Here is a 13,680-nt window from a genome sequence, read left to right on the forward strand (position 1 = left end):
CTGATCTTTTATTTCTGTAATTGTCTCATGTGATTTGTAACACAATATGGTGTTGTTGACTGAAGTATAGGATGATTTTATTAACTCCAAATTGGCTGCCTTACTAAAATAGTAAAGCAGTTTTCTATAATACATTTTTTTAATTTAAAATTGAGCTACTATAATGAAAACCATCATAGTTAAAAATGAAAATCATTGTGTACAGCTGATATTGTGGAAACTCAGTAAAATATATCACTATTACATCACAGATGTCTTAATAGTTTGATAGTGAAAATTGGAGTAGTATTAAGTAACGAAATTGATTATTGACCAATCATATGTTTTCAGGATAAGTTGTTTTTAGCTACTGAAAGACTTAATTAGTTTAAATCCTTTATTATACAAAACTTAAACAAGACTTACTTAGTTTTCTAAGAATGACACAAAATCCGTCAGCTTAAAAAGTTGATCTTCACTAGAGGTGTGCAATGGCGCTGGCTGGACTGGAGGAGCAGGATTCACAGTGATACCATCTTCATTCAACTCCCATTTACGATCTCTACACATTTGTAACACTGCTTCTTTGCTTAGCCAAGTTGTAGAAACCACTGTGTCTATTGATATTGAACTGTATGACTTTCCTATTAAATTAAATACTCGTTCTCGAACATTTTCTGAAAATGATTACAATATTATACATTTGAATAACAACTCATAGATAAACTTGCTTTGAAAGAGAATTGTACTTTACACCAATTTTCATAAAATTTTAAGTAACATGGATCATGGCACTCCATATACCGTTGAAATTTGATTATAATTATCCCTTTATCTGTTATCTGAGCACAAACACTAAATTTTATTTTATATTTGTTTGTTCACAATTTGGAAACTAAATGTTAATTCAAGATTTTGATTTCAAGTATATTCCAATCAAGGTAATAGTCCAAATTTCATCTATATTAATAATATAATGAAGAAAAAATCTGACATACATATATAAATATGTTTAATAAAAATGGTATATAAACTACAGGTAAGCAAGATTTATTGAGATCAATATGCTTTGCTTTTTGATAAGGTCTCATAAAAATATTGTTATTCTTCTGTTAAAGAAGGCAGTTATAAACCTCAATGTTTGGGTTAAAAGTCTGAAGTTATAATATAATATTTAGTAGATAACCACCTTCAAGAGCTCTCATTATGGTAGCTACTGGTTCTTCCCAATGGTATGCTGCAAGAGTTTGGAAAACACGAGGCAGGTCTTTTTTCCACAATTTCCTCCCAACTGCCCAAATTGCTGCTATTTCTGGATTACTAGATGAGATATTTTGAGGTATCCTCTTCCATAAAAATTTAGCATTGCATCTGAATAAGAAAATTTCATAAGATATGCTAGGCTATTACAAAAAAATTATATGAAAACCATAAGTTTTACAAATTATCTTACAAGTCATTTTGATACAAATAGATAGCAAGAAGCTGAGCATATGTAGTTGGTGAAGCTACTCCATTTGGAGCCTGAAATAAAAAAAAACTTGTTTTAGAATAACATCTATAAAAGACAAAATACAGCTTTTGAACTTATAAGATTACCTCTAGTTCCTGTTTTTCTAATTCTTCACAAAGCTTGTCAAAATTAACTATCATAATGAATTTTCCAATTTTTTCACGAATTTGATTCCTTAAATCCAATATCAAAGCACTTCGTGTTTTAAAAAATATTGTTTTATTATTGCAGGTTGAAAATTTTTGGTAGTTGAACAATTCAGTCAGTGTCATATGTCATTTTTCAATTGCACAGATTATGAAGGCGGTTTGGCTAACTCTCTAGACAACATTTCGTAAAGAAGTGCAAAATGTTACAGTAAATTTTTACTGGCGTACTTCACGTGGTATATATTTTATCTGTAAATTTGTTTGTACTTTAGACAACTAGGCTACTAGTTAGCTCGATTAGTTCTTGTAAAAAATAAAGCTCTTACATATTGTTCATATACTTATTTCAAATGTAACTTGAAGACAATTAAACATGCAACACAAAATATTTTGAAACTACCAATTATATATACAGATACAGAAATTGTCAAAATCTAAGAGCTGTGGTCTTTGAAAATCGATGCAGTAGACGCTATTCTATATATGTGAACATTTTTTTTAAATCAGGAGGTGAAAGCGTTTATTAAAAAATAGGTAGATAGTTATGTGTCAATAATTATTTCTGCAATGACCACAAATTATATAGACTAGGCAACGACACTGATAGGGGAAAGTTTAAAATACTATTAAGATTTATGCTTTAGGTTTTAAGCAGGCAGCTTTGTAGAGAAAATTAACCATATTGCACCTTTCCTAAAAATTTTCAACCATATAAATATATCCACCAATATGGGGTTGGATATACTATACTATATAATAGCTATACTATATTATATAATAGCTGCATTAGCTTGTCGAAATTAACTATCATAATGAATTTTCCGATTATTTCACGAATGTTATTCTTTAAAGCAAATATTAAAGAACTACGTGTTTTAAAAATTATTGTTTTTTTATTGCAGGTTGAAAATGTTTAGGAGTTGAATTACAATAGGTTGGATATACTTATATAGCTGCGTAATTGTCTTCATCAAAACAGGCATGAAAAACAGACTATATTTTCTTTAGGAGAGACCTAAAGAATTATCTAAAAGATACAAACTCATTTTTATACTATACATAATATAAGCAATTGATCGAGGACTAGGGCGGATAGGCAGTCAACTTGTCTGTTCGGTTGCATCACGAATCTCAATGCTGATGGAATGACTGACGTGCTGAGTCATTATTCAATATTGTCGCTTACAATGCTAATTTTCTCGCTTAGCTTGTACCAATTTGCATTCTAATGCTCTTTGTAGTACCGTAGGCCGTAGGCAATAATGGTATACTTGCGTAAAAATTAGGTTACGATGTAATACATTATAGGTATGTCAGAATAGACTTGGTTTATTATGATCTTTTGACAATTGTTTTAGTTAATAATCTAAACTATTTATATCTAATACAAGCCCAAATATTGTTTAATGATTACATACTTTTATTACCTGAAGTACTGGGTTATTTAAATATATTTGCTTAATGCACAATATATAGAAACCCCTTTTTTAATTGTAATTTTATACATGTGTCATTATTAAGACATTATTATGATCTAGTCTGACTTAAGACAAATAAATAATTTAAGTTTAACCTATTTAACTAAAAAGGATTTTTGACATAAGGAAGTGTCCAATAACACTACTTACAGTCTCTATTAAAGGGAAGACACTCTGTTCTTGTGCTCTATTTTTACACTCACTTAAACCTAACGTGCACTAGCACTAATTCTATAGTTCAACAATAGTTTTGTCTTTTTCAGTCTTCTCACTAGGCTCGTGGTGTCAAGGAGTTGAATAGCCTCGACATTCACGTGATGGTAGAGCCTCTGTTCGTAGGCTCCAGCAGTCTTTTTTATTGATGTGGCGAAGTCCTGTACATTAAGGGCCCTGTTGCGAAAGCTAGTTGATCTAGTTCTTAGGGTAGGAAATTAATCACTTCAATAATGACTTGCACGGGCAATTCCTTTTATCATCCATTCCTCAATCCGTAACAATTCGTAAACATCCGAACGAGTCAAATGAGCAACTATTGCACATCGCACTTGTAGCAAGAATCTAAAGAATATGTTTCATAAATTTAATTAAATAAATATTAAAAGCTAACACGATAGAGGGCGTAATTGCGAATGTACCAGGGAGCATTGACTATTCCCATGTGTACTTTGTTTTGGAATCGTTAGATTATTTGGATATACGGTTATTACTGGTACAGCCCCACAGCTGGCAACCAGAAGTCTAAATAGGTGTCAGGACTTGTTTGTAGATCAATAATTTATTTTGTACTGATAACGTGCAACCAGTAAAAATTTGTGTAACGGAGATCTAACACTTCGCGCTTCTTTTTACCATAGACTTTCCGTCGGAGTTTGGTATCCAGCGTCGTACCTACGTACTTAGCTGGATTTTGGAACAGCACTTTGACGTTATCAATGTGTACTGGCTGGTAATTTGATGTTTTGTTGGTAAAGCTTATGTGAACTCATTTAGTCTTATCCCCCCTTGTTTCGTCCACAAGCTAACAGTATTTATGGCTTCCTATTTAGTAGCCACCATAGTTATGATAGAAGTATCGTCGGCAAAAGTCGGCAGTCACAGTCTTGGCGGGTAGTACATAGATGATATTATTATTGGACACAGCTTGGTTGATAGGCCCACAGCCTCAGCTTGAATATGTTCTTTTTCATAATTAAAGACCTCATGGTGTTTTAAACTGTCCTTCCCCCACTGGGTTTATTACTTGAAAGTAAATAAAAAGCGAATGTTGAGATTTAGACATAATATAGGTAAATTGTAGAGAAAAACATAAGATAGTATTGTTTGCTGTATGATCAGCAAACAATACTATCTTATGTCCTTGATTTTCAAAATCAAACGAGAAGAAACAAATTTCGACGATGGAAACAATGCTCTCTCTTCGATTGTCTATTGGTTCAGTTTGAATAACCTTCTGCTTAATACAAAAAAAAACGAAATGCATAAAATTTTGCTAGACTAATAACTGATAAAAATGGAATCTGGATAATACAACTGTATTTCTTGGAATCTTCATGGATTGGAAAACTGCACTGGCATGATATTTAAACACCACTTGCGGTCTTGTTATTATTTTTTAGTTCTTTGTACTTACTGTATTGTGGTGCTGTTTTCGCGCACCAGGTTTAGTTTTATTAACTGGCATGCTGGAGAAGTCATGCTTACTCAAATGTGACTAGGGCGGTGGCGTTATGTGGTTTAAGTGTCTCATTTTGTTGTATTGAGGATAGAGTCTTGGGATCTTTAGTTATCTGGGCAAAGGAAACAGTGTTTGAAACTAATTAAGCTGGTTTTACAGATTTGTCCGTTTAAATCTTTGTTTTTTGATTTTAAGATGTTAGTCATTTTCTATAGTTCTTTTGCAACTACACAGCCTCTGTAATTAACTGGATGTGACTCACCACAATAAGCGCTTCGATTCTGCGTCTCGTGGCTTGTAACAGTCCACTGTGCGATGCTTTGCAGTACATTTTACACACCTCGACTCCTTGGCACAGTATTTCTGTGTATGCCCATAATTGGGGTATCCATTTCAGTGATTTCAGTGGCTGTAAATAACTAAAATTATAAAGGAAAAACCTCACCTTAATTCATTACCCAATAACAAATACTAGGTCAACGATTCATCGTAACGAGAACGCGGCGCTGCGTCAGTGCACTTTTTGATCACAATAATTAATACGCGATGTTTCTAACCGAAATAAACAGCAACTAAAGAAGAAGGAGAAAAACCTAAGCAACTGTTTTATTTACACCTGATGTTAGAAAGCATATGGCAGCAAACTAGTATCTGTTTAGATCCATCCACTTTATTTAAATCTTTGCCAAAATGCCTTTTGTTATAATTATACTAATGACAAAAATTCCACTCGATCTTTAAAATTGACGATGATGTATTTCATTTATTACCATATAAGAGAATTAATTAAGACAGGTATACTACAAGGTCCACTGCTGAGAAATTCGTTTCTACGAGACAAAGAATTCGGCCCACATTTTCATAAATTTTAATAAAAAATACTTGTTTTGAGCGTATATAAATTTAATTTAAAACACGTGGACGTTACTATGATAAAAAAATACGCTTAGATTTTCCTGTTTGTCACTAAAATCTAGTTGAAGATATATTTTAAGTAAATTTACTGCGCTTTTTAATCTAAGCTAGTTTTTGATTTAGGTACCTACATTTATGTATTCATAAAATATAAACCATTCCTTTACCGTGATGTACTCCCTATTTACTTTCTGTTAATGTGTATTTACGTTGTTCCTCCGCCTCATTTATTCCGTAGTTCCATAGTATTTGTACAAGAAATTCATTCGATTTCAATTCATTCCGTTCAGTTACAATTAGCTTAAAAAGAGCTGCTCAAATTCATATAGAAATCTATAGTTACTATTATATTACAATAACGATTGGTTTTTACGAATTGTTTTAGCTTACGATGCTACAGGAGGCGACTTAATACTGTGGTCGTGGCACCGATGCAGCGATCTTTACCCAGCCTTATTAACGCACAATTTCGGTCTTTGGTAAGACATTGCGTAGGTCGAAACCAAAAGAAGCTCAACGTGAATGGCAATACCGAAAACAAAAGATCGCGCGTACGTTCGGCAACGGGATGGTCCGAGACTAAGATGCCACCTTCTCAAAATTATACACCGTTATAAAAGAAGCACAGAACCGAAAGCAATGAAGGAATATCATTCAATAGCTGACAACGACACTTAGATATCAGTTACCGACCCAGAGAGAGAGAGAGAGAGAAAGAGCTCATGTTACTGAACTGGTCCACGTTAACTCTTTTAAGGGAACAAGTGCAAGACAATAAATCAGAAGTGTAAAGTTGCCGCAATTTACGCTCATTATTTTAGTCATAAGATGCAATTTGCCGTGGGCTAATTGTATTAATTAGGGCTCATTAACTTTGAACGCATTGAAACTGATGTTCGCATTTTGCTGTATTTAAAAAATTTCACCCCATCTACGTTTTTTAGGTAATTATACAATTTTGTGGAATTTTAATCTGTTCAGTGTCCACACCCCATGTTGAAACTCGCCGAATGACCCGTTTGGTAGATAAACTTAATTATAATTAATTACATAAACACCTTTTTACTCTACTTTACATACCTTAATACCATACCGAATATATGACAATCTGCTAGCACCAGTTTGAGTACTCTGTAAAATTTGATTTGCGTAAACATTATTTTAATGATACATATGTTAGATTAGATCTTTATCTTTCTTTCAAATAAAGATACTTGAAAGTGATGTTTGAAAAACGATACAGATTAAAAATGAAAAATAATCACCAATTTAGATCAGTGGTCGCTCAAAACGCGATTTCGATGAGTTGACCTCCATCCTGGGGTCATGCAGGCCAACCGGCTAGCCAACACTGTTACGACATTACGTACTACCTATGTACCTGTTGTATTAATAGTCTTAATGTTGACATAAAATGTTGTAAGCAGAGTGTAACGGCTTTATCTAGCAGGTTTTGGGTGAGAAATGTTAAGTATGTAATATTTGTTTAATTAAAAATGAAGTCTAAACTCAAAGTAAACATTGATTAAGAAGAACTGGCAAATATTTTTTACAACCCATCAAAGTAGCTGCAGACCTTGCTCCAATAAAATAATAAAGCATCGTTTAGCTGTAGCCATGGCGAAATAGCAGCTTGCAGAAAAACGCCGTGTCTATTCGTGTTTTTTTAATTGCAATGGATCATAAGCTCTGTCTGGCGCTCTGAAGCCGAACAACCTACGTGATACTGCCTTGGTTATTTGGACCGGGGCCGCTGTACACGCCTTTACCTCAAGGCGGGGTTGGACTTACCATTGGTTCGCGACAGACCGTGACAAGTTTTATTGGACACTTGTGAAACGGATGAAGATAACCGTTTTTGAATTTGGTACTTTAACATTTACGAAAACTTTAACATTTCAATAACATTGCCCGAAATAAACATAATTATTTTATGAGTTTTCTAGCAATGAAAAGGGGGACTAGATATTGAACTTCAGTTTAGGTGAGGTCATTTGAAAAACCATTATTTCAGTACAATCTCAGATGAAGACTGAACGAACTAGAATGCAACACTTATTAATTATAGAACTATTTACCCACGTGTACATCTTAGAGGCATAGAAATCATAATGACTCAGCTTTAAATAATAAAGACTATTAAATAATACATTGGTATTCTTATAAAATGTCCACGAACGATAGTATCGTGTATGTTACCATGGTTACGATTAATAAACAAAATAAAAAATGATTGCTTACGTTGCTTAGAAATACGGTATTATAATTTGGTAACATTTTTTATAAGTTCTATTAAAAATATGAATGTAATAATGGATTATGGCCTTTAAAAAGATGCGTTGGCGTTAAAGATACTTGGAGGATGACGAAAATGACTTGATTTTATGCGGTAATTGTGTCAATTATGAACGACGAATGTTGATTAACTTTTTACATTATAAGACTGAAGTATAAATATCAATATGCCTTCTCCATCTATACGACTCTGGCGAAGTACGTGTCCAGTTGGCACAAATAAAAGCCATAAACAAGAATTAAATTTAATATGTTCTGTTTAAACAATACAAAAAAATATATTCAGCCAAATATAAAAGTATCTGAATAGTAATCAAATAATGTTACAATTATATTATGTGGAAATATTTATTCCATCCGCCCATAAAAAACACTAAGCTTCTAGACGAACCACCTACATTAACTCCAAAGTATTTATCATCGTTAATGTGTTGCAAGAATCATGAAGGTTGTACCAAATGTTGATAACGAGTAAAATGACCGTCAAATGATCGATATTTGTATGCAAACAGACCCATTAAGGTGTGACAGGTTGAGCGATTGGTTGGACAACTCATCGCAAGAATGTATCTAAACAATGGGTCATATCTGCCATCTAAACAAAATGCCGTTTAATTGGATCCGCAAAGCACTATCACCTAACCGCTATAAGGAGTTAAATTATTTCAATTTGTAATTGAATCGTAAATGATAAAGGCTTATTGTATTTAAGTGTCGCTGATCTTTAGCAAGAGGAATTTACTTCATTTGAACATTATTCGGCGAAATGTTTATATTATTTTATCCACTTTTTATAAAAATACACACAAAATGCAAATTTGCAGAAGTCTTGGTTACGATCCTTTTCGTTTTATTTATGACTTATTACTTGACGACTTTTAAAAACGTGATACCGCAACATATGTTATATATGTAATATAGCATCCCTCTTCAATCAATTCACAAGATAAAATTGCTTAAAATAATTAAGTTTATTTGTTCGGAGATGCAGCAAAGGACCCGATGACCTAAAATAGGTCCTGATATTTACGTAACAAAAGTTTTTGTTCGGCGACGTGCTTTAATTTTCACTTCATTAACTTTATTTATATTCTCTCGGGTCAATCCATCGATCTGTCGGAAAAGTACAAGAATTTCGCATTGATTAAATTGATTTCAGAATTTCGAATTATTTTAATGATAAGGCCAATTTTTAAGGTAAGGTAAATGTCATGACTTTAAACTTTATACCTGTATTTTGAACAAAAGTTGGTTTTTAAGTAGACTATCAATTATAAACTGATTCCGTTGTACTTTCACTGAATAAGGTCATTGGGATTTTGCTACCTGTAAATCTGTGGGAAATATTAGCTGCGCAATGGGTGGACCACGGTGTGAACTTTAGGGTCTAAATCTAAGTCATATAGTTATGATGTCTTTCGCTGTTTAAGATAGTATTGTCTTTGGTATAGTTTAATATAGTAAAACATTTATAGCTAGGCAACAAAACAACGTCGAACGAAGATTTGTTTTTAACTTTTCCAAACTCTAGAAAGACAAATTTTCGGTTAAGTTATAAAAGGCAGCAGTAGTGCCAACGTTATCGAAGCTTTAAGCTTGCTAAAGTGCCGCAAATCACATTACATTGATGTGTTAGTCGTTGAGAACTAAAACGTGGCGTGAAATGGCCAGTTAGTGAGTAATATCATGTTATTTGGAGACGCGGGCGCAAACGGTCGTGACGCTCGGTTCCCACTGCCTGAGCTCGGTCACGAATCGCTCTGCTGACCCTACCTCTGCTTTCCTTCTTAACTTGCAATACCCGTTCTATATCTACACCTATCTTATTTAATGCTCGCTATTCTTAGAAATTAAAAGCTCAAAGTGTTATCGTATTACCTATTAAAAGCGTATACAACTCCCAACACGATAATAAAATAAATTCAATAGCTTTGATTAGAATTTAATTTTCATATAAATAGTAATACAAGTAAAAAACCCGTAGTCATCATCTAGTCCTTGTAATGGCTGTCGAATATGTTAGTAAGGCGTTGGACATCTTAATATCAGATATTAATGTACATTATAAATTTAACGGTACGTGAATAGATTAGATGAAACTTCGTTGCAAACTTAACTAGGCACATTATTATAATGCTTGGTTTGCGAATGCAATTTTATTAACGTTTTAGTGAAGGTGGTAATACTAGCCTGGGAAACTGCGAAATATAATGAACAAGCATCTAATTTATATTCGCACTTGTATTAAATAATTGATAAGTCTTACCTTATTATGAAATTTGTTATTGCTGTTTTATCCGAGGTCAGTATAATATAATTTTGTATGAATATCATTTATAATAACATTTTTCTTCAAAATTCAATATCATTGTTTTAAGGATATCGTTATCTTTAATATGAACTGGCTGTGGTCTGCGGTTCTTCCCGCAATTATTAGGTCGTTGGATGTTATATAGTCTATAGCTTTCCTCGGTAACACACTTTTAAACGCAAAAAGAATTTATTTTTTCTAATCTATGTCGGATGATTTTTGTAGATATCGTCTTCAATAAACTCCTTGCTCTATTGTCAATAGTTTTGACGGCATATGCGATATAGGAATTGGTATATTTCTCATCTTACACGATCGTAATTTTATACGAAAATATTTTATAGCCTATCTTCATCAGGGAAAACGTAGGGTCCCAGAGGTTGACCGTAGACTGGCCGCTGGTGCAAGACTGGGGTCTAGTTCTCAAGTGGCCCGGAACCGCAGGTCGTGAATGAGCTCTCAATATCGGGTATAAGGCCAGGTCCCTAGGGTAAAATGGACCTGGCCCATCTTAAGGGCTGAGGTGTTTTTTTTGGGTCCTAATGGTAAAAGAGTTTTTAAAATCAGTCTTTTAGTTTTGGAGCCTATTCAATGCACACAGATAAAAAAGTTATCAAATCTTTCCACTTTATAATATTAGTTAGATACATTTAACACTTAAACTTGATTACAGAATTATAAACATTAGATCTCATATTTTCTCTCTTAACTTCTCTGCTCGTCGTTTAAGTCAATTAGCTAGAATCAGATGGTTTAAGTCAACATTAATTAGTAAGGTTAGGTCGCTTCGTAGAATATAGGATACTGAGAATTTGTGAAATGTTGTACAGAAAAGTCTTTACTATTTAGTTATTTGGAGAATTTCAACCCGAAACAATAAGTATTATGAGTAGGAGTCGATCCCTGGGCGTCGACGTTTATCTCGTTTGATAGACGTAACTATCTTATCCACAAAATTATTATATAACATATCTATGGTTTGGTTAGGTGTCACGAGAATTATAAAGAAAAGAATTTATTCACGATTCCGACTTGAATAGTAAGTTTTTATAAGATTATTTATTCCTATTTTGAATTTTTAAATGTGTGTCGCTGTCATAAATTTAATACATTATAAATCTGTGACACATAATTATTGCGTTATGACCATGAAAACAATTATGTACGATTTTTGTTGACATCACGGCTCACGCACATGTGAGCAACTATGTATTATCACCTTTAGTTATGGTTGTAAAAAGGTCTTTAAGAAACGTTTAGCAGTTATATAACCAAAAATTAATTTTCTTTGCCACGGAGTTACGTCATGTAAAAACGGTCTCAAAATGTACCAGACTGTGCAAAGTACATAAGTAATCGAACACTAATAGAAAAATATGTGTCAGCCCCATACCCCTAAGAACCTCAAACATTTCACGGTCACGTAATAAGATGAGTTAAACTGTGCTTTTTTTACATTGTACACTCATATAACGACACTGAAGGGACTGTGTATTTTATAGTGTTATAGAGAGTGGGCGGTAAATAAAGATAATAAAAATCTGAATTATAAAAGGAAAAGTTTATTTCAGAATAGTGTTAGTATATTAAGTCAAAAACACTCCCCAGATCCTCTTAAAAAAAACGAATGAACGAAACGTGGGAAATTTAATTTCATATAATATAATAAATATTGTCAAGTATAGCAATCCTACGTAGACAAGGGTTTATAACTTTAAATTACAATCCGATTTTTACCGTTTTTCTTGTAAGGTTGTCAAGTATTTCCATTATTGCGAATGTATGATTTATGACTGCATGTGTTAATCAAACATCAATCATAAAATTGTAAATATACTGGTAATATTGTAGTTGTCAACAAATCTTTAAAGACATAAAAAATAATAAGAATTCCGAATACAACCTTCTCAACCGGACGTTAATGAGTTTTAACTAAAAAAAATACAGACGCAATACACATATGTCTAACTCTATCTCTGAACGAAACCCTTTCAATTAGGCCTTATAATTCTAGGGAAACAGTCAATGTTAATATAATGTTAGTTTGTGTAAGATTGCAAATGGCGGAAAATCTACACGTTACCGCGCATGCGCAATAAGGTAGTAGGCGGCAGATAGGGTAATTTTGACCATTTATGAGTTCTGTACCTGCATAAATAATTTGTATATTTCTTATTCATGAATGCCATGGCATGATTAGACAATTACTCTACACTATATTAAGGTTTAAGGGCTATGAGGTTTTTCCTATAACTTCGGTACTGTGTAATAAAGCGGTTCTGTTTTTAAATTTCGGAATTGAAAATGTGTCAACTTACTTAATAATGTGTTAACTTACTTAATAGGTATTAATAATTAGATTTTTAAAATTAATTCATTTCTAAATTTAAATATGGCTACTGAATGACTTATAAATTAAAAAAAAAAACAACGTAATAACAGATGTACCATAAACAAAGAGTGAATGTCCCGTAAATTAAATGCGCTTTGAAGCTAAAGTAACCGTGAGAGACTATTACTAGTCGACGCCCGAAGTGCATTTGTGTCTATATTTTACATTATCGTGTAATAATTCAGAAATGTTATAATAAATACTTGTACGTAATAACAAATTGTTATCAATCTTGGAACATTAAAAACAAATTTCCATAATAATATTATAATTATATAGACAATTTAAGTGTTGTTGTTGTACATGTGTGTTAGGTTAGTTATAGTAATCGAACCTTGTGTACCATTGTACAGCTTTGTGTACAGTACACAAAGTTGTTCTTTGTACTGTACACAAAGTTGTACAATTATGAAGTAGTTATGAGTTTGACATGTTTTCTTCTTTTGGATATTATAAAATTATTTAAGAACTCATAGGAGTCTTACAAACAGCTTTCCTTCTTTGCTCTCTAAATGTCTTTGTCTCATATTACTAAATTTTCAATAACAAACCTGTGCGATAAATATATTAAATTTGTCACACATGTATTTCATGAAAAAACTTAACTCTATAGAAACGAACCATCGTAAAAATTTAATGTTAAATTTAAATCTGTTTGATTAATCGCAGAATATGAATAGAATCGACTCAAGTAGGAGTAGTTATAAATGGCTTTAAGTTAAAATAGAAACTATTTGTTTGATGGATAAAAAAAAAATGGTATATCATTTTAATTTATTTTTAAATATAGAAATTCTTATTAAGTTTATTTAGTGTACGGTCGTCTTTAGTGTAACGTCCACTAGAGCACGCCTCGGTAAGTTTATTACCTATTCAACCCTATCACTAAATTATCACGAAGATCATGTTCCTAAATTGTTTTCGCTTGTTCTTTAGAAGTTAAGAAACGGTGCAATGGATCTAACAATATAAG

At 32.6% G+C, this 13,680-nt stretch overlaps 1 protein-coding gene across 1 annotated transcript; it reads right to left on the minus strand.

Annotated features, from left to right (window-relative positions):
* Positions 1 to 362: 362 nt before the first annotated feature.
* Positions 363 to 1,773, minus strand: LOC123711921 (COP9 signalosome complex subunit 8). Its single transcript, XM_045664782.1, has 4 exons — positions 1,579 to 1,773; positions 1,433 to 1,503; positions 1,169 to 1,350; positions 363 to 656 (listed from the first exon to the last, which is right to left on the minus strand). Exons 1-4 carry the CDS (start codon positions 1,762 to 1,764, stop codon positions 406 to 408), a joined length of 690 nt encoding a protein of 229 aa, XP_045520738.1. The 5' UTR covers positions 1,765 to 1,773; the 3' UTR covers positions 363 to 405.
* Positions 1,774 to 13,680: the final 11,907 nt, after the last annotated feature.

Source organism: Pieris brassicae, chromosome 7 (genome assembly GCF_905147105.1).
Source record: "Pieris brassicae chromosome 7, ilPieBrab1.1, whole genome shotgun sequence".
NCBI lineage: Eukaryota > Metazoa > Arthropoda > Insecta > Lepidoptera > Pieridae > Pieris > Pieris brassicae.